The 24,864-nt window shown below is 50.5% G+C and overlaps 7 protein-coding genes across 7 annotated transcripts; 1 reads left to right on the top strand and 6 right to left on the bottom strand.

The window, feature by feature from the left end:
• Positions 1-1,560: 1,560 nt before the first annotated feature.
• On the bottom strand, positions 1,561-3,082 carry POX_b02096 (putative RNA-binding protein; the record flags this gene model as incomplete). Its single annotated transcript, XM_050111013.1, has 4 exons — positions 1,561-2,341; positions 2,465-2,608; positions 2,678-2,782; positions 2,895-3,082. 4 exons carry the CDS (start codon positions 3,080-3,082, stop codon positions 1,561-1,563), a joined length of 1,218 nt encoding a protein of 405 aa, XP_049971359.1.
• A 572-nt stretch (positions 3,083-3,654) lies between these two features.
• POX_b02095 (uncharacterized protein) lies at positions 3,655-4,026 on the top strand (the record flags this gene model as incomplete). Its single annotated transcript, XM_050111012.1, has 1 exon — positions 3,655-4,026. The coding sequence occupies one exon, from the start codon at positions 3,655-3,657 to the stop codon at positions 4,024-4,026; it is 372 nt and encodes a 123-aa protein (XP_049971358.1).
• Positions 4,027-9,009: 4,983 nt separating this feature from the next.
• POX_b02094 (uncharacterized protein) lies at positions 9,010-9,980 on the bottom strand (the record flags this gene model as incomplete). Its single annotated transcript, XM_050111011.1, has 2 exons — positions 9,010-9,455; positions 9,569-9,980. 2 exons carry the CDS (start codon positions 9,978-9,980, stop codon positions 9,010-9,012), a joined length of 858 nt encoding a protein of 285 aa, XP_049971357.1.
• Positions 9,981-11,138: 1,158 nt separating this feature from the next.
• On the bottom strand, positions 11,139-14,127 carry POX_b02093 (DNA repair protein; the record flags this gene model as incomplete). Its single annotated transcript, XM_050111010.1, has 9 exons — positions 11,139-12,129; positions 12,490-12,553; positions 12,607-12,769; positions 12,840-12,862; positions 13,120-13,415; positions 13,550-13,653; positions 13,731-13,826; positions 13,922-14,014; positions 14,089-14,127. The coding sequence occupies 9 exons, from the start codon at positions 14,125-14,127 to the stop codon at positions 11,139-11,141; spliced, it is 1,869 nt and encodes a 622-aa protein (XP_049971356.1).
• Positions 14,128-15,242: 1,115 nt separating this feature from the next.
• POX_b02092 (uncharacterized protein) lies at positions 15,243-16,568 on the bottom strand (the record flags this gene model as incomplete). The annotated part of the gene is made up of 4 exons (XM_050111009.1): positions 15,243-15,734; positions 15,811-16,144; positions 16,223-16,280; positions 16,364-16,568. 4 exons carry the CDS (start codon positions 16,566-16,568, stop codon positions 15,243-15,245), a joined length of 1,089 nt encoding a protein of 362 aa, XP_049971355.1.
• A 1,770-nt stretch (positions 16,569-18,338) lies between these two features.
• POX_b02091 (UDP-N-acetylglucosamine pyrophosphorylase) lies at positions 18,339-20,067 on the bottom strand (the record flags this gene model as incomplete). Its single annotated transcript, XM_050111008.1, has 4 exons — positions 18,339-18,413; positions 18,492-19,226; positions 19,344-19,655; positions 19,723-20,067. 4 exons carry the CDS (start codon positions 20,065-20,067, stop codon positions 18,339-18,341), a joined length of 1,467 nt encoding a protein of 488 aa, XP_049971354.1.
• A 986-nt stretch (positions 20,068-21,053) lies between these two features.
• POX_b02090 (Peptidyl-prolyl cis-trans isomerase-like 4) lies at positions 21,054-22,809 on the bottom strand (the record flags this gene model as incomplete). Its single annotated transcript, XM_050111007.1, has 5 exons — positions 21,054-21,322; positions 21,375-21,543; positions 21,657-21,853; positions 21,914-22,683; positions 22,730-22,809. 5 exons carry the CDS (start codon positions 22,807-22,809, stop codon positions 21,054-21,056), a joined length of 1,485 nt encoding a protein of 494 aa, XP_049971353.1.
• Positions 22,810-24,864: the final 2,055 nt, after the last annotated feature.

Genomic DNA, 24,864 nt, shown 5'->3' with positions numbered 1-24,864 from the left:
GAGTTTGTGAGACCTTATTAGCAAGCAGTATGATTTCACGGGTTGCTAACTACTAAGTTAAAGTCGTGGTAGTCGAAAAATGTCTCTCCTATAGGTCGTATGCACGTGTATAGATATAACCGATATAAGAATGAAAGTCTTTCAGAGAAAGGCTTTCATACCAGGCAATTCAATCACCTGTATGTCAAATTCACGATATAACGAACTCTTGAGTACCCGGAATGACAAGAGGATTAACCGCCCGCGAGGGTGTATCGTACACGATTCTAAGACTCCTCTGCATTCAAGACCTAGTCCACTACCAGTGAGCCTGTGCTAAATCCAAAATTTTGATCTCCTTCTTAGCAAGTAGATTGAGCTAGATATCACATAAAATAGAAAGATGGCATCACTTTAGCTCTCTCACATCCATACATGCACCAGCCACATGAACCCCAGAAGACGGCATTGATATCATCGATAGCAAGAGTCGCAGAAAACAAGAGCAGCAAGGTGAAATTCACTGGCTGCAATTAAAGAACGCCAGGATAATGAGATCAACCTGACAACACCCCTAAAAGGGACAAAATGGTATCGTTCGCGAGGAAAGAGGGATCGAACAACATCAGACATACCAAGCAAAGCGAGCATTTTGGTACACATCTAACAAAAACAGTACCCTGAGGACGCCGTCCAAGAGACAAACACGGGGCCCAAAGAGAGGCCCACAATCCATACGAAAGCAAAGAAGCATAATTCAATTGGGCTGCTCATCCAATAAGGACCAAAAGAAAGAGAAGAGACTGAAGAAAAAAGATACGAAGAGAATGATGGACGGATACGGAAGTATAGTAGAACTTTTTTTCTCAGAAGGCCTGCCCATAAAGCATCAGAGCGAAAAAGAGCGCATAAAGAATACGAGCTTCCGTTACACGCAAAATCAGACCATCTTTGGCGAGAAAATCGGTGAGGGAAAAATGAGAAAAATGTAGCAGGATATCCATGAAATAACTGAGACGGGCATCGAGCGTGCGGAAACAGACGGAAGGGGCAAGCACATACCGACCTGGCAGGAAAGCCGGCTTAGGGGAGAAGAGGGGGGGGGGGGGGGGTTACATAATTTGGAGAAGAGAAATGAAAAAAAAGTAAGAAAAGAGAAAGGACAGCAGAAACCAGATAGAGATGGTATTGGAATCCGTAGATCCTCTGAAAACCCAAGGCAGACCATGAAGGGAGGGGGCAACAAAAAGGAAAAAGGTAGACGAGGTCAAGTGAGACGGCTCAGATCTTGCTAAAAGTGAAAGCGCTCAACGAAATATGCGTTGCACAGCAGGAGCATGCTCATCAAAAGCTGTTTAGCGCGGAGAGGCTATTGAGAAGTGGGCAATGGCAAAACCGCAAAGACTGAGCGAGGAGAAAAGAGCAAGATTTGTCAGAAAACAAAAAAAGGGCGGCAGGGTGAGGAAAAGGACCCCCAATTGTTGGAACGATGTGAACGATTCCCGCTGGTGCTTTCAATCAAGAACGAACGCGCTTACTGGAAGAGAACATTGACTAGTCAGCCGACCGAGCCTGATAACCTTAGGAGAGTTCGGGGGCCGGGCTGCCGGGGTGACTGCTAACCTTCATTGGGGCAAACCCGCCATACTGATGGGCCGGGGGCATGCCCATGGAGGGGTACATGGGAGGGGGAGGGGGAGCCGGGCGATAGGGGCTGCCAGCAGGGCCGGAGTTGTTCTGGGAACGGCCCCAGCTCAGACGAACGCGAGAGTTACCGATGGGGTAGCCCTGCATCTGGTTGATGGCCATCTCGGCGGCGTGGCGCTGGACAAACTGAACGAAACCGCAGCCCTTGCCAGGAGGGATCTTGACATAGGTGATTTCTCCGAAGCCCTGGAAGAAGGAGCGAAGCTCATCCTCGGTCACGTAGCCAGACAGACCACCGACGAAGACGGTGGTGTTGTTGGGGTCAGTGAACTGGTTCATGGGCTGAGGAGCGCCGTAGAAGCCCATGGGAGGACCACCCATGGGGGGGTACATGCCAGCGGGGCCGGGCATGCCACCCATGTTGGCAGCACCAACGCCGGGGCCCTTGTTCTTGGGGGTGGCGGTGGAGATGCGCATGGGGCGGTTGCCGCAGTAGACACCCTGCATCTCGGTAAGAGCGCGCTGCTGGTCATTCTCGTCAGAGAAGCGAACAAAGCCATAGCCACGAGACATGCCGGAGATAGGATCGGTCATGATCTTAGCGGATTTGCACGAGGGGAAGCGGCTCTGGAACAAGGAAACCAGGACATATTCGTTGACCTCGGGGCCGAGATCACCGACGAAGATGGAGAACTCAGGACCGCGGTCATCACGGCTACAGCAAAAGAGATAAAGTCAGCAATCGGTGGCTCCCCATAGGAGAAATAGCAAAGAAACCATTTGGACTGTGATTACAGCCACGTGTTGGTCAAGAAACCAAGGGAAAGCGTTCTCTTACCTGCGGTCAGCAAGGCCGCCACCAGTAGCCCAGTTCAGCTTGAAGACGCGGTTGGTGTTGGGCATAGGGGTGCCGTTCAAGGACAGGGCCTTGGCAGCAGCGGCGGGGGAAGCGAAGTCGACAAAGCAGTATCCGGCGTTGCTCCTACTATCATCATTAGGATCATTAAGGGTTCCGTCGCCTTGACAGTAGGGGAAGAATCCAAAGTCTTACCCAGAGAACTTGTCACGGATCATCTTGACGTTGACCTGCTCACCCATCTGGAACCAAAGGTTGCGGATGAAGTTCTCATCGATCCAGGGCTCGAGCTCACCCATCCTTTTTTTTTCAAGTTAGCAAACACGACGCTCCACCACATGTTGACAGGGACTGCGCCTGTTTCCCTCCTTCGTACTAGCACGAAGAGAGGGATGGATCATGGGAAACCTACCAGAGGGTGGTCTTGCCATCAGCACCCTGCTGAGGACCGGAGGCGGCGGTAGCGTCACCAGCGGCACCCTGGAAGGGAGCACCGGTGTTGTCGGGCTGGCCAGTCATGGTGGTGTCAGCCTGAGGGGGAGCACCACCGGCGGCGGCGGCGTCCTGGTTGGGGAAAGTGTCGAAGTTCTGGAAAGACATGGTGCTTGCAAAAGATCAAACTTGTCCGAAAGTCGACGTAACGATATGAGACGGCCTGAAAAACTTCGTGGAGTCGTAAAGGAGAGACCGTAAGATGACCCAGGAACTAAGAGACAAGCGCTAGGTTTCCTACAAGAAGCCGAGGCGCAAAGGGTTAGAATCGAGTTGTGAAGAATAGATGTTGCTCTGATGTGAAACGCGTGTGATATGAAAGGGAGGGCAATCAGCTAGATGAGGTCCACGGTATCGGCAAAGGCTCAAGTGAGGAGGTCCAGTAGCTCGAAGGTGAGGTGGAGTTCAAGGAAAAGATCCAAGATTGAATAGAAGATCAGTCAGAGGTGTGGGAGATGACCCGATCGTCGCCTATGGCCTGGGTTCCTGTTTATCTCCGCTTGTCTCGGTGATCAGAGAGGGTGCCAGAAATAGCTCCGAGCCAGGCTGGACCACTTTTCCAGAGAAGAAGAGCGAGTTGTGATGTTCAGATGTAGATCGTGGAAACGATTGAGGTCGCGTGGGATGGGCAAGATGCGAGAACGGGCATTCAGAAAGGTTCCGGAAAGGTGAGCGCCCGCATGCGGCCGATACCTTATCCATCTGCCTTGCTCGACAAGAGGCTGCTCGTTGCGATCCCCATGCGCCCCACCGATACGATCATTCACACTGCGCCAATGGCTCTCCATCGAAGTTTGCGACAACAGAGACAGAAGAAAAGTGCTGGACCAGCAAAGAATGGTGGCATCGGTCGGCGGACGGAATCGGGCGGACGCGGTGGCGGTTCCCGAGACCGCAGAAAAAAAGAGCTGCCCAAGCTACTGAACCTCTGCGAAACAGCAGAGCCAGCCGACTTGGCACCCACCATGCGCAATTCATCTGGTCATGAAAGCGCATGCTGTGCTGGTGGGCGTCTTGGAAAAGAGTCGACAGCGTGGAGAGATGGCGAGTAGTGACAGGGTGAGGGTAGTGGTGGATGAAATGATGAAAGAGGCTTTTTTTTGTGTCCTCTCAACGAGCGCAAAAGATTCAAACACAAGTAGTGACTTACCAAGGGCAATGCTAAGAAGACCTCGTGAAAGCTCAAAATGAAACGACGCGAAGAGATGACTTTGCGAGAGAGACCTAGAAAAAGCACAACTCCCGGAACGGCGCAAGACAGAACGAAGCAGGGATGGAAACAATGGGACAAGAGGGAGGGGAAGAAAGTTGGAGGAGGGGAAGAGAAGGCGATGAAGAATGGGAAATCTCAGATCGGATTACTCTTCGAGACGAACTTGGGACCCGGTTTTTCCTATGAAAAAGGGCGAAACCCCAGCGAAACGAACGATTCATTACGAGTGGAAAAAGCCTCCCACCTCTTTCAGTGAGGGGCCGTCCCAGCAGTCTGAGTGTGAGCATCCTGACCATTTGGTAAAGGAAATACCAAACTCAGATTGGTATGGTATGGTATGGTATGTATGGGTATGATCGTCTTGTATGGGTGACGCTCATCGGCCAAAGCTGTGTCAATGTTTGGTTCAGTATGGTAAGAACTAACACAAAGCATACAGCTCCGTTCATTCATGCGCGTCTTATGGATTGAACCAAGCTCACGGATTAAACTCCTTATACAAAACGCACGCATGGCAAACTGCCATCTCTTGAAATGCTAGACCAGCTCTACTTGACCTGGGGAGTGGTAGATCAATAGAAGTATCAAGCATTCTAGATCACCCAGTCTCTTGAGATACAGTACTACAGCCAATCTCGATATCTTGCCTTGCTTTGATGACTGACGAGTCATACCACTACAGTCTTGTATGGTGGTGTCTATCACAGGACATTCCTATTGAAATTGGCGTTGGAAACATGGATCATGGCTTGCAATTTAAGATCCTTAAACTTTATGGCGTGCAGGTGGTACTATCAATATAATATGGTCTTGCCATTCAGGATCCCGGGACGGTGGAAAAGCAGATGAACCCTTGCACGGGTATATACCTACACACTTATCACACGGAGACCCGTGGTGATTTTGGCAAAAACCATGCAGATTCAAACTCAATGTTTCTAAGAACGAGCTTGAAATGCTCATGTATCTCTGATTGCACCTCATAGAAGCTTTCAAATTGGGGATGTTGCTCCAGATGAGGTAAGAGAAGGAATTTCGGACTGTATGTCTGGTCAGACTAGCACAAGGGCCAGACGGAGATGAAAGTCTTGCTCCCTTGATAGTCTTGATAGTCAGCAAGAGTGCTATTTTTCCCAGTGAGTCGCCTACATGAATCAATAAGGGGGAGATCACCAGGAATCCTCTACAGGAACATGATTATGTATGTACATCGAATCTGCAAGGGCCGTAACAGTCGTCGACTATGAAATGTGACTCGTCACGGGTTAATCAGGTACATTTTCAGAAGCAAACACAAACATGATTGCCCGACTCTGCGCCCGACGAACTATTGTGTGCTGTAAACTCATAGGAATTATCCGGTCGCACTTTGGGGTTTACTACTGCTACATAGAATAGCAAAAGTATCTTCCACAAGAGCTCTGTAGGGAAGAAAGTTATTAGAAAAGCCGTCAGTATATTTGACTAAATACGGTTTACAGTATCAGACATGGATGGTTGCCTACAACCTCTTTCATACCTGAATTTCAAGGCTGATATTTGATGTCATACCCGAGTTCAGAACACTCACATGTTGGAGGGTTAGTCAAATTGGCCAATCTTAGCCAAAGACTCTACGACAAAGCCCGTCCATACATCATACCAATCTGACAATGCTGCAGTAGTTTAATCACCAGGCACTGATTGCAGCCTCTCTACAACTTTGTGCTCAGCATTGAAGTATTTCATCATCATTAGACCCATCAAAGTCTGAAGCCTGCAAGGACGGGCCATCACCTGATTATTCATCGTCAAAAACTCAATACGTCACAGGCTGCATACACAAGTCCAAGCTGAACCGAATCCACGGGGCTGGATCAACAGCTGTTCTGAGCATGTGATTGGCTAGCTTGATAAACTCTGACTTTGTAATCCCACTTTGGTAAGGGTGTAAGCCCTGGCCCCTGTATGTGTATGTATTGTAGAATAGTAATAAATTACCAGACAAGGACTGGATGAAGGACTGCAAGTGCGTGAGTGCGGCGTAATTTTTTTTTCTCGACATTCTTCTCTCTCGTTTTGCGGTACATCAATCTCCCTGTGAGTATTAACATGGCCAATAGTAAACTCGGCCATCCAGTTGTCGACCAAGCAGCATCATGGATGTCTGCCTAGGACTTCTATCAGAATCCCTTGTGGATGAATGCATCTATGGAGCTCCTACCTATATGCTCCCTAACTTACACTGCAAAGTGCAAATCGAAGGATGGAGAAAAAGCACTGACTCAATGGCATTTCCTCGCTGTCGAGCAACCTGGTTAACATCTATCATTCCTACCTTGGACACATGTATCCTATCCTGGAGCGCTCCATAAAAGGTTTCTCGCCGACAGTGTCTTTCCAGGACTCGACTGGAATCGAGGTGGCTCTAAGAGTCTACCCAAGCCTGTATTGTTCTCAAATGCGCCCGAGCCTGAACGCCAGGATGTTCTTCAGTGATGATCATCCCTCTTTGTTTGATTCAGCATTACTGAACTCATCAACCCAGGCTACTTGGCAGAACTCCTTGGAGATTTTCCTCAAGTGGATGAGGTGGTGTTTATCCTGGTATGTGTAAGGGATTGCTGATCTATTGCACGGACGGGTAGGACCTGGGTACTGGGTAGTTTTAAGGGAGTGTCTGAACTGAAATGAACTCAAAAGAACATGTAGGCCAGGCAAGGTGTGTGTATGTACTTTAGGGCACCAATTCCCACTTGAATAGCATTGGTGCCCGAGGGGGTCATCACTACGTTGTGTGAATCAACCTTCAAGGTTGGCCTGGTCCTTGCATTTGGGCTGAAGGTATTGGTAATCTTGTAGCTTTGGAGATCCCGTACGGATTAAGCTGCGACCGGCGTAAGCCTGCCGTTGTAGGCCAATAGTCCTGCCCTACTGCTGTAAGTAACTCAGGATGATTCAGCTCGTAATTTTCCCTACCGATGGCTTGATATATATAAACAGACCCGTATAAAGTGTATGTGCAGGATGGAATGAATCAATGTATACATATGATTTTATAGCCAATCTAAGTCAATGATGGAAGTGTACATCTTTCATTTGCTCGAGTAGCTGAACCTTGTCTAGAGTCATGAATCATGATTACGATAGCCTTCATGGACTTTTCATACATACAAAATGTACTCATGTACTGTATCGATAACAAAAGCTCCATAGCCATGTGGGATTGATTACCACTACACCAAATTAGCTCTAGCAGATCGTTCAGCTGTACTTTTCCTTGTTAAGAGTCGATTGAAACTTCCTGATTAGCAATGACATGATTACATTCAAACGCATTAGCGTGGGAGCCGAGCATGGTAGTTAAACATAATTAGCTTGCTAGACTATAGTCGAGCCGCAGTATGAAGAACTGAATTCATCGCGCAAGTCATGCCACAGTACCACAAATATACAGTACTGAGTACCTCCTAACAACAAACCACGTTTGCTGCTTTTAGTAGTATTCGCCACTACATACGCACGCGACTCGCGTAAAGCGCGCACTTTCTCTCCTCCCAACAAAGGATCCTGACATGAAAAGAAATCCCTTTACACGCCTGAACCATGGCTCACAGCTTCAACCGCCCACCATCCCAGACGCGAAGAGAATTGAGAAGAGGCCAACGAGGGAAGAGAAAAAAAAAAGAAAAGCAAAAAAGAAATTAGGGCTTAGCCATATCACAGTAGCAACTCTGTATTTTTTATTAGCTCGAGGACTGTACCCAAGGTAGTTTCACCGTGTGTTTGATTAGTTTAGGTAGAAGCGTGGAATGACACCTTTGTATATCCCACCTTCGGTAGACACACATGATGTACATACTTTGACAGTCCATCACGACCCCTCGATCAAAAAAAAATTCTAGACATACAATACAGACCACAGACACTAGGTTTCAATGCCTCCACTCTCGTGTCCATTTTGCCGATTAACCAAGGAATCCTCATGTTTAGGCAGAGAGGTACACAATAAGTACACACTGGCAACTCAGAGTGAGAGCCATGAGCAGTGAGTGGCTCAGGCCCGAGGCTGAGCAAGGCCTCTAAGACACAAGCGGCTCCACTTTCAGGGCTCGCCTCCACTTTGGCTCGCGACCCTCTGGGCCATAGAGATGGCTGGATCTCGCTTCTCTTAATACACGCTGTATTTGGCCAGTATTGAAAGAACGAGACCCGTGGGCGGGAGGCAGAATGACAATACAGGACAGACCATCAGACGGGCAACTGGTGGTTGGAAATATTACAGATTGTCATGAAACTAGCAGATTACACACAGCTCCTTGACTGCCGGATCTGTTGTACTTGCTCGTTGTTGCATGTCGACCTGCAGATGGCTATGAATGTGCACACATTCTCGGTAACTATGATTTGAGACCCTTGCCTGCTACTGGTGTAACCTACTCGAGCTATGAGATCCATGTCGTCATTATCAATCATTGTGATGAATATGTAATGCTTGAATTGTCTTTGTGTTTATATTTGTGGATGAATTTACTCACAGATGTGCTTAGAAGAGGGGTGCGACACTACTCGTCAAATATGCTACTTACTGAACCGCAGTCTTAACATAGTTCCCCTTATACGGGGTGCCTTATTACCTCCCTCCAGCTGGTAGAAAGGGTGAGCTTTTCCATTAATTTCGATCAGCGACGTAGGAAGTCTACCAATTGTACGCAATCCGTATGCTCTGACATTGATCGAGTAACAGAATTCTCCCCAATCAAGCCAAATCAGTCAGTCCCTCGTCAAACCTCAAAGACAGCACCCTCAGACAAGACAAGACAAAACATCAATATTCATTGCCTCAGTCAAAATCATCAAAAGCCTCCGTCTCATTAGGATCTCCTTGATCCCCCAAGAGCATCAGGACACGCTCATAAACCTTGGACGCCTGCATCATCCACGCTGGCATTTCCGGCTCCTCCCAATCCTCCTCCTCTCCTTCCCCCTTTCCACCCCCATCCCCATCCTCATCCCGAGGCTCAGGCATCAAAGTGAAGAAATTGCTCCGCGTTGTCTCGGCAATACTTCGAATGCGCACCTTTTGCGTCTGTGTGACCAAAGGATGAGCTGGACTGGCCCCGGGGATCTTTTGATGCGACACAGGATGTTCACCCTGCATCAGTGCAATAAAGTAGTAGTCAAGTTTATTGAGAATGGTCAGAGTAGGTATTGCATCAAACTCGTATGTTGCAAGGGACCGTTCCAAGATCCCGGCGAGAGTGATCAGTCCTTCAACTTGGATGGAAGCTGTATGAACAGGGAATATTCATCAGTCGCTGTGCTAGCCACCGCATCGCCTCGTGAAGAAAAAGGGGAAATAATGATAAACAAAAACAGTTGCCAATCAATATCAAACTTACGAGTGGCCGATTCCCACAACATATCCGCCGTTCCCTCAATATCATCCGCTAATTGCTGGATACAGGTATACCGTGTCAGACCCGGTTGCGTATTAGCCGCATCCATACCAATCTGGGCTTTCATTTGACGTGCATTGATCCGGTCAATAGCCGTGCTGAGACGACCGCGAAGCTGTCTCTCGGCATCGGAGCCCGACGCCAACGGTGCGTCCCGCTGGTCGGGGATGTGAATCTCAGGAGTCCAGGGGATATTGGTGGACACCGGACCAGCATGCTTGGATGGCCGGTCCAGATCACCGAGGCTAAAGGGACGGGCCTGTTGAGATTGAGATGTCTGGATGGGGACGTCTTCGAATTCAACCTCCTCGTCCGAGTCAAGTGCGGGTTCTTCCTGTGGCGGGAGGGGGGTCATGTCTGCAGCGAGGTTGGGGAGGGTCAAATTGGCCCTGGAAGTTTGAAGTCGGTGCTGGATCTTTTTTTTTTGATCTTTTGCGCAATGATCAAACTTTGGAACTTGATGAATGGATGGCGTCGAGGAAGAAGAACCAATCCCCGGTCACACAGTCCAGGACTTGGGGACAAAATACAATTTTATGTCGTAAAGGCTGGATCACAACTCGGGAGACCTAGAGGTTTCGTTTTTTTTGCCTGCAGTTATAGACAGACGGGACGAGTATTCAACCCTCCAGTGCAAGTCTTTTCGAATAAGTATGAATTCCAGGTCCAATAAGACTTGATAAGCCACTTGTCAAGACTCTATTCACGTCGGCATCCTCGGGTACATCATGACACTCGATCAGAGGGGCCCACGAACGTGGCATGTCATGCCAAGCGTTGGTCTGTGCGGGGGTTTACGCATTCGAGGGCTGTCAGCTTACAACTACGCTACTACACACTAGAGGAAATCAGTGCTAGTGAACAAATCTAATACATAATCCAGGATATATCAATCGCCTTGAAGAGCGTAGAATATTGCCACAGAGCCACGATTGTATCAAACGTCAAATGTGTATATATATGGGAACATCCATTCATGTTCAGTATTTGAGTCCACGACTAGACATGAAAAACTACCCCAAGGTTAGCACAATGTCACCAAGCACCTTTGAAATCACTTCCTCGCTCAAGTAACAAAAAAAAAGATCCAAATTCAAGGTGAGAGAGTTCTCCATTTTCAGTGGGTGAGAAGATTTGATATAGCGCTGGTGTTTGATGGCATGGCACAACAGCGGGACATGCCGCGTTTTGCTACACTGGCCCCAGCGGATTCATCATTGGAGAGAGATCAGGAAAACTTGCGTCAAGATAAAGAGATAGCCCGAAGCATGAATGGAAAAAGTGGAAAAGATGGCAAAAAGGAAACGATGTTGTCAACTCACACTTTCCAGTGTAGAAAAAAAATAGACGTCACAAGCAAAATAAAAGCCCTATTCCAGCCCGGCTGGAACGCCAGAAACGCCATACCGTTTTAATGCTTGATGCGAGTTCACTCGGGCTAGAAAGAGAAGAGAAAAAAAAGAGAAACGAGAACAGTTAGCCAAAGGTCTTTCTCCTCACCACGAGTCGCTGCTCATCCACGGAGGAAAAAAGAACTTACCCGAATCTTGCCCCTCCGCATCTTAAGATCCTGCAACTTCCTCCGATCCTCATTGAACCGCCGAAGCAGCATCTGCTGCTTTTCTTTCCTCTTCTCACGACTCTGGAATCGGTAAAAGTCCTCCAGCCCTTCCTCCTTCTTCTTCTGCTTCGCCACCAACTCCTTCATTTCCTCCTCTCTCGCCACAGAATTCAACTTCGGTCCACTGGTTACAGTAACGAAGCCATCCTCATCCGGTTCACCGGCCTTCTTCGCCTCCTCCCGCTTGCGCGCCTCGGCCACCTGCTCAAAGGTAGTCATAAAGTCGTTGACTGTGCGCAGGAGCTCCGCACGGTCCGGATACCGAAGTTGTTCGTGGGCGAGATATCGCGGTAAGCCGAGCGCGGGAGGGGCCTTGTTCGATGGGATCCCGTCTCCCCAGATCAGAGGTGTTCCTTTGCGGGAGGCCTTGGCCACAGCTTTGAGACTGGCTTCCATGCTGGGTTTATCGGCGAAGAGCACAATGGCGTGGGTGCCGCTTTTGTGCAGGGTGCGATCCCAGGTCGAGGGAGGGGAAATGTCGTCTAGGGCGCCTTGGAGATCATCGGCTGTGACGCGCTTGCGCTTCTTGTTGGATCGGTGCGAGAGGTTGGATTCGGTGGCGGTTGCGATACCGGCTTTTTTGACGGGGACATCTTCAAAAGTGACCTTTTGGACGCGACCGGCGGAGAGTTGGGTACCGAAGAGGTGGCGCAGGTGAATTTCTGTGGTGTCGATGGGTGCATTGACGATGAACAATGAGCGTGCGGAGTCGGGGTCGGGAATGCGAGGCTCATGTGGACGGACATAGAGGTAGTGAGTTGCTGGTGTTGGGAATGTGGATGTAGATGGGAGTTGAAGCGGTAGGGTCGTATACCCGGCCACTTCCACGGTCACTTTCTTCATGATGGGCTGTGTCCGTTTTGAAAAGATATACCCTGCGAACCTGGGGGAATTGGTCATCGCGATCTTTTTTTTTGTTGAAGTTTTACGCTAGCGTATGATTCTGCCGGTCATATGCTTAGGCGGTGTAAATTACGGTCACGCAGAGCATGCTGCATTCTGTAAGGATCAGTAGCCCTAAGAAAGCCATCCATGCAGCCTGCGGACGTCACGGTTGGGAAGACGATCTTGTATCATGAAATCGATTTTTCAATGAGAGGGCGCATTCAATCAATACTCATAGAGATTGGTATGCCACATACATTCCGTAATATTATAAGACTCGGGGCTTCCTGAGAAGTTCCCAAACACCCCCGCAATTCGCATAATCATTCAGCATCTGAATACCTCCCACTCACCTCACACCTTGTCAGGATCGTTGATTCCGCCATTGGTAATGACATATGTCGCCTCACGCTCGGGGCAATCTAAATTAATAAGATTCTGAATATCTCTCCGCGTGGGATAGGAGTGAGCTCACCTGGGGAGTCTTGAATTTTCGCCACTCGCTCATCACCCCGGCCCTTGCGAAGCAGGACACGTGTGGTCGATGCATGAGCGAGAACATGGCCACCAACAGGTTTACGACCATCGGCGCCCGCGAAAAGTGCGCTCACACCGGGATCACTCTGTACTTGATTTGTCTGAGACATCAAGAGAGCAATGTCAGAGATGTCGCAGCCATGGAATATCCTCCTTGAAACAGTTTCTTACCATCAAGACGCACACATTGAACTCTGACGGACAGGAACATCGAGGCAAACCCCCCAAAAGTCAGCACACAATTCCATCTTCGCAACGAATGCAAATTCTCATCAATCCAATAATCAATAGATCTTCAAGAGGTAAAGGAGTCCACTTACCTTCAGCCATATGAGCCAACTTCATCAAAAACTGTCCCAACTTCTGCTGTCTCTCCGCCAATTCCCCCGTCCAGAATAGTCCACTCGGAAGCAGTTCATTATGCTATCGATGATCAACAGCCGATACTGACCATCCGCAAACTCTCGACTCAAAGTGTTCAAGAGCTCCAACTGGTGCTCGGAATTGAGCGCCCGCGCGTAAGCAATATTCTCCTGCGCTGTATCCGGATCCAGACTGAAACGCTCGGCAATCTGCGCGATCCGCTCAGGTCGAAATGTTCCCTCCGTGTCGATATAGGCGACTTTGCCATCGGCACCGCCAAGCGAGCGTGGCAGCTGGGCGATGACGGACATGGTATGCGAAAGTTGGGTTTTACCACATCGGAATTCGCCAAAGACTTCGCTGATGCTCATGCTCTGAAAGCCACTGAACGTTTAAAAATGAGGAGAGCATTAGTCGGGGGGCTCAAAGAGCAAGGTTTCCAATCCGATGAGATTGAATCAAAGGATGGAAGACCCCGAAGAAAAGGAATGATGGGCTCGATCAAATCCCAGACTCACCCGCCAAGAATCGAATCGAACTGCTTGCTCCCAGTCGAGATACGGACGACTTTTTTGCGCTGATGATGGAGTTCCATTGCAGTCACAAACCCTGTGGCAGATGGCTGGTCCGGATCAAAGAAGTGCATGATGAGATTCGATCCGCCCAGAACAAGAAATAAACCAGGATCAACACACATACCAAACACTTTTGGATAGCTTCTTTGATCTTTTCAACTTTGATTTCACTGAATCCTTTGATTTTGAGAAGCGTCCGTCGAGTCGCACCATGAACTGACTGGAACGAGATCATGTCAAACCGACTGCGGACATCTTCGACCTCACTGCCTCGGTTGAAAAGACTCAATTTGGTCGGAAAAAATGATAACTTACTGCTACGGTATAGTATCCATTTGCTTTGAGCTTGGTGATATCCGCAGCTCCGATACCGTGGGCTTGGATACCGTCAATATCCACGATGAATTCCTGAACGTTGAAAATCGGGTTAGTCGGCGCTGAAAGAGGAGGGTGAATGAAAGATACTGCGTATCGCATCGTACATCATCAACCAGTTCATCACCGGGGTCTGAGGCAGGCATTTTGACTCGAAAGGGAAAAGGGAAAAGGGCCCTGAAGAACCGTCGTCTACACTTTCTGGGAGAGAGAGTGGAAGATTGATGGGTGAACGAAGGTGAAGTAATGAGACGGACAAGATTGTGGTCTGTGTGAATCGAGGGCTAAGAATCACAGGGCCAAATGACTTGACCACATGACCCTGCCTGCTCAGTGTCCGACAGTACCTTTTTCGGCCCTTGAAGGGAATTAGATCTTTACCAGAAACATAGTGAGAATCAAGGACTCGACAAGAGATGAGAGAAAGAAATTTGGCAAATTGCCATCTCTCAACTTCCGCCATGGCTATTATCAGACAGACGTGCGCTATCTCTGATACTGAACGTAGTCAATGTATGCAACCCTAGAACCGGCCGAGTCTCGAATCTCAAGTTGTCTCACCCGTGTCAATGAATAGAGAGTAACTTCAAACAATCAGTCCACTTCATGTCGTAATCATTACAAGTCTTGTCAGAATTCTCCATTCTAGTCCAGAGGACATATCTTGAGAAGTAGCAACAAGGTGAAACGCCAGCCATGAGTTATTTTTTTTTCCCATCCGACCCTTACATAATGCCTCAAAGCCGAGATAGCCCTGTCAATTGCGGGACTTCGGGGGCATCCTTGAAAGCCGAAAAGAAGCGACGTGGAAGCAAAAGAAAGGCAGAACCCTGGGTCAAGAGAGACTGGCGTGTGGGGGAAAAAACGAAAGGGCGCAGCTGCTTCTCTTTACTGTCGTATGAAAAGACAAACAACGGGACAAAAGTCTCCATCACCAAGGTAGACGGGAGAGGGGCAGACCTTATATCGCAAGCGGAGGCCAGAGCCAGGTTGAGATGGAAGAAGGAAAGACACAGCGAAGCAGTATCCGAAGGAAAGCAGGCAATGTTGTTTGAGAATATATGCAAAATGAAAGAGAGATGGTTGCCGAGACTCCTTGGGGGAAAAAAAGCTTATCGAGAGACAAAGATGAGAGGAATAAAACGATCAAAATACAAAATTGCAAGAAGATAAAGGAAAATCGTAAGATGATCCATCTCACGCCAGCTTACCCATCCCCTCAAGGAAGGGGATACAAGGCCACCGTAGCGTCCGAAGAAGCTTAGGCGGCAGCAGGGGTAGGGGCTGCAGCTGCAGCTGCAGCAATGGGAGCAGCCGCGGCGTTGGTCTCGGCGGCGGGGGCGGAGGCAGGGACAGCGGGCGCAGTAGGGGCTGTGGCGGCCGCGACGACAGCAGAATCGGCGGCGGCAGGAGCAGGAGCAGTCACGGTGGCCGAAGCGTTCTCGGCGTTGGTCGGGCAGTCACGGGAGATGTGACCGGCCTGGGCACACTTGTAGCAGACCTTGCCGGCGGAGCTCAAAGGCCCACCGTTGGGAGCGGTACAATCGCGAGAGATGTGGCCCAGCTTGCCGCAGGCGTAGCACTTCATGGCCTGAGCCTGGCAATCACGGGCGAAGTGGTTGGGGCCACCGCACTTGTAGCAGGTCGCGGCACGAGGGTAGCCGTTGTTGAAGCCACCGCGGTAGCCTTGGAAACCGCCGCGAGGGCCAGCCGGGCGGCCAGCGCCGGGGGCAGCAGGGTTGGTGCAGTTGCGCTAATGACCACAAGTCAGTTCCTCGGAAGGGGTCTTAAGTTGTAAGGCAGTAGGTTTTGAATCAGGACGCTCTTACGGCAAGATGACCGGGCTGGTTGCAGTTGTAGCAGCGACCGTTGGCACCGCCATTCAGGCGGAGGGTCGGGCAGTCAGCCTGAACGTGGCCGAGACCCTGGCAGTTGTAGCACTGCTTGGCTAGCAGCGAGTCAGCATCTTCGTTGGCATCGATTGCCTCTCGCGGCTCGGTTTGTGCGAATCGGACGGAGGAGAGTGTGAAATGGAGGGGTGCCTTACTCTCGGTGGTACGAGGCTGAGGGCACGCGCTGGACTCGTGGCCTGGATGTTTCCCAGTGATGAGACGAGTGGTCGATTTCATGTGGGTCAACGTCACAACATACCGGGCTGCTTGCCTATCACCCCCCAAGTCAGTATTGATTCTCACCCTCAGGGTCAATTGAGAGAAAGGATAGGTGGGTTCAAAGACATACAGTTGTAGCAGAGACGCTCCGAGGAAGAGCAGACCTCTAGGGGCGTGGCGGGGTAGCTCTGGTCAGTTTGGAGCCAGAACAACCCAAAAAAACCCTCACCACCACGCACGACATCACAGGGGGGGGACTCCCTCCACTAACCAGCATAATGGCCAATGTTGCCACACTTGTAGCACGCACGACGAGACAGCATCATCTTCGAAAATTCTAGACCCCCAAAATTTACCATAAATGTCAGTCGAACCTTTCGTTCCACGGTGGTGATGCTGTCAAGAGTTCCCTCCAAGTTTCCCCCCGCGCGCGCAAGTTGGTCATGTGCTACCCCTCCAAATCTCGAATGACCCATCCTGAGCTTCCGCCGAGGCTCAATTGATCATCCTCGCAGATTTCACAGATCGGATCGGAACATGGTCCGGGGCATCGACCGAGGGGTTCAGTCACCCTGGGACAGGTGTGAATCGGATGCGAGGTGAAGACGAGGAGAAAGTGAGGGGGACCTCGATCGGTGGGTGCGCGGGGGGAGCAGAGCGAGGGAGTCCAGCATGGCATCATCGAAGCGGCCTTGTCGAATATCAGGCGAATGAGGGTAGCTTGCGTCGACTCACCCTTCCAAAATAAACGTCTTCCGATCCTAACCAAGTAGATCTAATCACTGCGAATCAAAGCAAAAGAGGTCTGGCTGTCAGTGCACGAGCTCAATCCGTCTGAAAAGGCAAGACAGTTTTTCCGGTGGTGGATGCAAACCAGAGAAAAAAAAACGGGCCGAGGGGTTTCCTCTTTTTTTTTTTTTTTTTGCTAAAACGCCAACCCGCAAGTCATGACCACATGATGGGACAGGCCAGCCTTCGGACCACCCGAAAGTGGGCACAGACGCACAGCTATAGAGAGCTCCGTTCTGCATGACAGATGCCGAACCATTTTCCCCCAAATACAAACAAAAACAAAACAAAAAAAATAACATAGTGTAGACTGAAAAGATGCAATTGGACAAAAACACATTTTTGCAACTCACCTCCACACTTTAAAAAATTTCCCAACTCGATTTAAAATAAAAAGCACACCGGGAGATTCCAAGGAGAAACAATCGCACAACTTTCGGGATGGAGGGGAACAACCGGACGAGACCGCGAGGAAAAGGGCCGAAAGTGGACTGCAAACTCGTCAAATGGTTGTTTTGGAGCTTCCGAGCCTTTCCGCATTGCGTAAAGTCTATGGACATCACCGGCGCAGGAGAGTTTCATTTTAGTCATTTTTGATGGGTTTTTTTTGGAGTATGTGAGGCTTACAGTCTAGAATTGTAGTTAGAGAGTGTGAGACCTTATGAGCTCTAGGGAGGAGAAGCAAGCTGTCAAGTCTAGTCCGGTCGTATAGATCATGAGTTATTGAGTACTACGTACGTAGTCCCTAACTACATAGACTAATACCTACCCTAGTAGTAACACACACTCCTATACTGCAGCGACTGGGAGATATACAGTGCTTAGTCCAGAGCAGGTCATTTAGCAGCAATGTCAAATAGGAACCCTTTCCCAAATGAATGCAATGTGCACCCAAATTAGCTGCAGCGGTATGCCAAATCCAAGCATGCTCCGGATCAGATCATGACATACCAGAATGGATTGGGCTATCTGAACTGAAGAGAAGTCAACACTGAACGAGCCTCGAGCTGCATGGAATGACATTCATTTTCGAACGGCCGTTCGTCCCATCGAGACAGAAACAAAAAAGAGAGGATCACTCTCTCGTCAGGGCAAACCGTACCCCTACATTCCTCGACGCCCGCGCTTCGAGCGGCCCGCCCACCTACAACGAGCATGGCCGTGTCACACCGAGACGCAGAGCTCATTCTCCGGGCGCGGCAAGGGACGTGACTTTTCACCCGGAACAATTGGGAAGCCGATCATAGTTCAATAGTCATTATAACAAGTAGAAGATCCTAATAATGCATTTCATTCCTTCGTCTCAAAGCGTTGGGGGTTGTTTGATAGAGATATAATCGAATAATCGAGGTGTACAGTTCCAGCGTCAAGCGTCAAACGCGCCATCAAGAGAGGGAAATACAAAAAAAAGACATGAAACAAAAGAAGAACCCCATTTTCAATAGATACACTACACTTTAATCCTCTTCCTTCTCGATAATCGCTGGAGCCTTGATCTCCCGGCCCTGAAGGAATTCCAGATTCTCGCCGCCCTGAGAGATCATTAGATGTTAGCCGGTTCCATCGAGCCCAGATAGAGGAGGGGGTACCGTCTCCTGGCCATCACTTACATAGCTGATCAAGGGAGAGACTTCCACGCCAAACTTGTCTCCCTCGGTGACCACGATGCCGCCCGCGGCCTCGATCCACCGCTGGCCTTGCTTCATGATATCGGCACGGCTGGTGTCGGGATCATCCTGACCAGTACCCGCCGCATTCTTCAGCGGAGAGAATTCGTCCTCGCGACGAACCTCAATGCAGGCGAATTTGTCCAGAGGCGTCATGGGGAACACATCAAACACAAATTGCTCCAGCTTGACACCATTGGGGCTAGTGGGCTTGACAGCCTCGCCGCTCTCCGGGTCGACGTAGGGGATCTTCTTGCGAGCGATGTGGTGGGGCAGCTTGTGCATCCAGGTCTCGATAGACTCGAAGAAGTCAAAGGAATAGTAGTGGTTGACAATGTTGGCGGCACGGAACTTTAGCAACGCAGCGTCTTGGGGATCCTTGGCCTCGGCAGTCGCCTGGTCAATCTCTGAATACTCAACCACGTCGGGCTTGCCGTTCTTTTGCAGAATCAGACCCACGGACTCGGCAGCGTCGCGCTTGCGCACCACCTTGGTGGCGATGTCGACCTTCTTGGAGGCGGAGAAACCGATGAAGACGGGGTCGGCAACCTTGACGAGGCAGTTGTCCACACAGTAGGCATGGATGTGCTTGATGCCACGCTTGCGCATGTCCTCGCGCACACCGGACGTCACGATGGCCTGGTAGATACCGCCATTGCCATCTGGAGCGACGGCCACCTAAAATCGAGACACCAGCATGTTTTAGTACACTAATTCAGAATGGGCAAACGATCGTCAAACAGCAAGGTCGCTGGTGCGTGCTTGCTTCTCTGCCTGCGCCGGAAACCATCTTACCTTACTCTTGCTTTCCATAATGATCTTGCCGTCATTTGAAATGCATGGCAAGACACCCTGCTCAAAGATGAAAACATTCTCCTTGCTCAAGCCAAAGAACTTGTGCTTCTCAAAGAACTCCTCGGTGGGTTTGCGGGTCGGGCCACTGGTCATCACATACCAGGGGATGACGGCGCCCTGAGTACCGTGAGCCTGGCTGGCCAACTGCTGCAACTTGACAATGCGCTCCGCCTGGAGTTGGAAGAGCGACTTCTCGCTCAACAAACCAATGTCAAAGCAGCCCTTGGGAGCGGAGCTTCCCAGACGAGTACCCTGACCACCCGCCATCAGCACCACCGCCACCTTGTTCTCTGCGACCTGCTTCAACCCTGCATCGTACCAGGCCTTGAGATCGGTGGGATCCGAATCGATGATCGAGGCGGTCGCGGAGCTCGGGAGGGGCTCGAGGGTTGCGGCGGGTCTCGTCGGTCTTGGGTGGGTTGAGGGCCTTGTCGGCCAGCTCGTTGATACGTGTCACGTCGAAGGTGGACAGCTGGTGGAAAAGTCGAGACTTGTCGACCGTTTGGAGCTCATCGACAAAGGCAAAGACTTGTCCTTGTCCCGCGTCGGTGTACTTCTTTTGGAGATCCTTGAATTCCTCGGCGGAGGGCTCGCGGGGAGCTTCCTCGGCCGACCCAGTGATCATGTTGATCAGATTGGAAACGGTGTCCTTGATCGCAGCCATTGCGAGGTCTGAATATTTTCCTGATCAAAAGGACGGGGAATGGATTAAATTGGTATATAGAAGAGGGGGAGACCAGACGAAATCGTCGAAAATGGGGAATGATGGTCCTTAAGAAGGGTGGAAGAGAAGAAGAGCGAACCTCCCCGAGAGCGCGGGGTGAAGCTCCAGCTCGCAGGTGATTTTGCACACCGTCATTCCATGCTTTCCAACCCAGCCTACTACTACACTTGCCCAGAGGGTCTACCAAACATTTCACAGAACGATTTTTTTACCCTGTGTACGAGTTCCTGATGCTACTGTACTCAGCTATTTACAGCACTAGCCTCAGCCTTGAACCCGATCAAAAACTTTGGAGACTTGGATACATAGCTCCATGATTATTTTTAGCACTAGGGTAAGCTATAGTAGCGCTAGTAAGGAGGTGTTTCGTCATTGAAATGCGTCTTCAGCGATCTGATTGTACCAGTCAGAACTCAGAAGTTACAAGTACAGGAAATCTCAAATGGATGCCCTCAATCGAGATGATGACATCTTCAGGGACTGAGAGGTAGTCGAGCATAAGATACTCAGTCCTTGTTTTTCCCAGGTAGAAAGAAATCTTTGACTCGTGCAAGAGGCCACCGAGAAATCCTTTTTCTTTCCTCCCCAAAAGTCCTATTTACAGGTCAACTGTGGGACAAGAACCAAGGACCAATGAGCCACCCGCTGAAACATGAAACCCGACCAGTTGAGCTCCAGCGTCCTTCTCGGTGGGTAAAGCCACGCCCACACGGCGGGTCCTGAGAGGAGGAGGGCATGCCCGCAAAAACTGGTACAGTGTTATTGTAGCAGACTGGCAGCACGTTGCCCGTCCGCCACACCTCTATAACCATCTTTACAGATCGTGAAGGCCCTTGTCGCTCACGGACTACATCTACAGATCTACCTGTAGATTGATTGCCTTGAATGCCGATCGACATGTACTGTGACTGAAACACACACAAGGTTTACCCCATTAGAATACACTGAGCTAGCTCATCGCCGCCGTCCATATCGGTCATCACGACGACTCCGATCGTGATCTCTAAGATCATCTCGATGGCGTCCACGATCACTGCGCTCGCGATCACGATCCCTTCGGTCAAAGTCTCGACGACCGGGACTCCTACTTGAGTCTCGTCGCCGGTAGTGAGATGAGTGGGGGTCTCGGCCCCGAGGGCTGCGGCTGCTCCGCCGGTCACGGTGTGAATCGCGCCGTGGACTGCGCGACGGCCGCCTGTCCCGACGAGGAGGGCCACTTGAAGTAGCTGGTGGTCCTCGATCGGGACGTGAGCGGTCAAACACCATGTTGTACGCCCTGTCTCCATCCGTGGCATGGGAGTCGTCGGATACCCGATACTGGCGCTTCTGTTCAAGGTCGGCAACACCGCCAAATCCACCGCGCTGCTGGCGCTTGGCAACTGTTGCGTTGCGCCAGGTATCGGATAGTTTTGACACCTGAATTCAGGTGTCAGCAGAGTCCTTCGTATAGAGAGAGAGAAGTTATATTGGGGGGGGGGTTCCAATGCAGACTGTGAGAATCGGTAGACGAGACGAGAGACCACACTTACACTCTGTGAGAAATCGACATGGATACGATGGTCGTCAATCAGAACACCCTGCATTTTAAAGTAGGCCTGCTCGCAGTCCTTTTGGTTCTCAAATTCCACAAAAGCGTACTGCAAGCTGTCCCCGGTTCGCTTGTCTCGGATGACTTCACAGGACAAAATCGTTCCGAAGCGACTGAATATCAATTGCAGATCCTCATCTACAGATGGTGTCAGCGGTAAAAGGCTGGATGAAATAAATGGATGCGAAGGAAACAAACCTTGTGTCACTGGATTCAGCTTGCACACGAAAAGCACATTCTCAGGAGGCTTGACATCTGCAAAGGGCAAGTCTCCCACCATCTCCAGTGTCAACGCCTGAGCACGTGCCTCGCGCTCACGGCGCAGCTTCTCCAGGGCAGCTTCATCCATCTCTTCGTCCAATTCCTCATCGTCGGCGATGCGCACCGTGTCCAATTGCGCTTTTGTGGGTAGGGGACTCTCGGGTGGCTCAACAAGTCCCGCAGGGTCATCGAATGGGTCGTCGAGGACCACCGTATGCCGGATCCGAATATCCTTTAATGGCCGGCCACGGTCATCGACAAATGATCCATTGATCTTCTCAAGGACATCGAATCCCTCCACGACTTTCCCGAAGATGGCCGCCTTACCGTCGAGGTAGTCCAAGTTGTCCCCTAGCGTGATCAAGAACTGGCTGCCGGCCACTCGTTGGTCGGGGTCATTCGGTGACGGCACCGTGGCCAAACTGACGGTTCCACGCTCCGTGTGCTTCATCTTGGGTGGGATATCGATCGGAAAGGTGCGCTTTGAGGGCCCATCGAGGACACCCCAGATCGAAGAGCCGCCATCGCTGCCGGGCGCGTCGGGGCCAAGCGGGTCGCCGGTTTGGAAACTAAAGTCTTTCTGGACGCTGTGGACGGGCGCGAAATTGTAATATTTAATTTTGCAGAGCTTCAGGAAGCTAGGGGACGAGACAGGGAAGAGCTTAGTGAATGGGTTCAGCAACAATATAGCAGCAATCTGGGGGGGACTTGGGCGCGGACGCGGCATGGGCGGTGGAAAGGAAAAGCGCTTACTTTTCACAGGCCTTGGGCGATTCGTCGACCAGGAGATCGATCACGATATCGCCCAGAGAGGTTTCAAGTAGCGCGCTCATGGCAATCTGAGTATAGTCAACGTCTCACTTGGTACACTTGGTTTCGCGGACGCGGCAAGAGTATCGTGTGCGTCGTGAGATACCTGAAAAGAAGTGGTTATGTCGGAGGATCGACGTGGCTCGGGCCTACTCAGGCCGAAGGTACCGGGAGCCTCGTGCATGTGTCACGGAACTCAACTCTCTTTCTACGTCCATCCTGGAAACATGATGGCCTCAAACGATGGTCAACCTCCGACTTGACTCGCATTTAGTTGCTGACTTCTCTCCTGACCGGTGCTTTTGTTCTCCCCGTCCTGCAGATCAGCATGCGTCTCTAGTGGTGTACAGCAGCCGCTGGGGGGTTTTCTGGTCAACCAGCGCCCGCGCGGATGATCGACCCGGTTCCTGTACGACACCTCTCGTCTATCGAGCGGCATCGTCTTCCGGGGCTCCCCGTTGCAATTCTCGCACGCCACTGCACAGTCAAGCCATCGGAAGACTTTGCGATGTGCGTTTATCAAGGGGAAAGGCTGGAGGGGGGTCCCCTGTTTGCTGCAGCTCCAGGGCTTCTGGATGCCTCTCAAGTCCCTCACCGGGCCGTCATGAATACCAATTTTTTGTCCCTTTTCCTGCAGCCACTGGTCCTGTCCGGAAGGTGCAGAATCAACAGAACTCAATCCTTGGCGAAGAACGAGTCATGGAGAGGCCCATCTGAGTCTTGCTGACTGGGCCAGGTTCATGCCGGGGAGAGGTGGGCGGCCTCGGATTTGTCGTGAATCAGGGCTTTCCCATTCTCGCCACTTGCAGCTTTCTCTCTCTGGCAAGACCGAGTCATGGGCCCTCATCTGTTGTCTACAGTGTATATACCCCCCGGCTCTGCACCCAATCTTTCCGGCTCACACTTCTGCACAATGGCTTCCAACGTATGATCTTCGCCTGAGGATCCTCTTGTTCCACGGCAGTGTGGGATCGGTGGAGAAGAAACGGTCGGCCTCCTGCAGCAAAAACAGCGTTGTGGGTAATGGGGTCTAGTATAGTACAATCTGGAACTGCTTTCTGTTGGGATTTCACGAGGTGACGAAACATCTCAATCAAGGAGGAATTCCAGAATAATTCATGTCGCAGTTGATATGGGCCTTTGGGGTGTTTTACCCTGGTTGCCCTGGAAAGGCCGAGCATCTGAGCATCTGACGGACAGGGCACGAGCGCTGCTGCAACAGATTTGACGTTCCCCTTCCTGGTCTGAGATGAAGGGCTGGTCTCAATCTCAACGAGCGTGCCTAGCGCGTCTACGAGGCCATGTAGCCATGTAAGCGGCTGTAGTCTAGACTCTGGCACACTGGCAGTCTCTGCTATCAGCTCTCTTCCTTTTTTTTTCCTCTTTTCTCTTTCTTTCTCTTTCTTCCTCGCTGCAGTGTAATGGTCAACCCAGAGACCAGGTACGGAATAGATGTCATGGAACGAATTTTTATCGAGAGCTCTCTCTTCAACAGTAGTCCCCGTGGTGATCACACACACGTCCAAACTTCAGTCACTATGGCTACAGACCCCTTTTCGTCTCGGGTTCATGAGGCCAATAATCAAACGATGAGATCGATATGAGTATCCCCAGTGTCCCCCAGTACATGATGTATTTGTCAAGCCAGACTATCTACAGGAGGATAAGCTGGCAAGCTGATGGACAAACAAAAGTACCTTTCATCGATAATCTGCTGCCACACACACACACAGAGAGGCAGGTCCCAGCAGTCTGGGACTCGCCCATGGCTGCTGACCTGATGCACGGTCGGGCAGCGGCCGTTCTCCAGATTCTGGCTGTACGATACCAATGAGAAGGTAGGACTAGGATATAGTGTTATCATCCGACCAACACCTAGTCTCTCCGTCAGCATTAGCACCGTCTAATCCCAGAAGATCAACGATAGAGTGGGGGTTCCCAACGAACCTTTAGCTTCAGTTACGGTCCGCAATCGTTGCTTTTTCCGTCCTTGGTTGCCTCTTTAATCCTGTTCTGCTTTTATGGTTTCAATTTTTGAGTTTGATTTTTCCCGGAGCATGCAGGATTGCCAGAACAGA

The sequence above is a fragment of the Penicillium oxalicum genome, chromosome II (genome assembly GCF_001723175.1).
Source record: "Penicillium oxalicum strain HP7-1 chromosome II, whole genome shotgun sequence".
Taxonomy (NCBI): Eukaryota; Fungi; Ascomycota; class Eurotiomycetes; order Eurotiales; family Aspergillaceae; genus Penicillium; species Penicillium oxalicum.
This window is presented reverse-complemented; position numbering and strand designations above follow the sequence as displayed.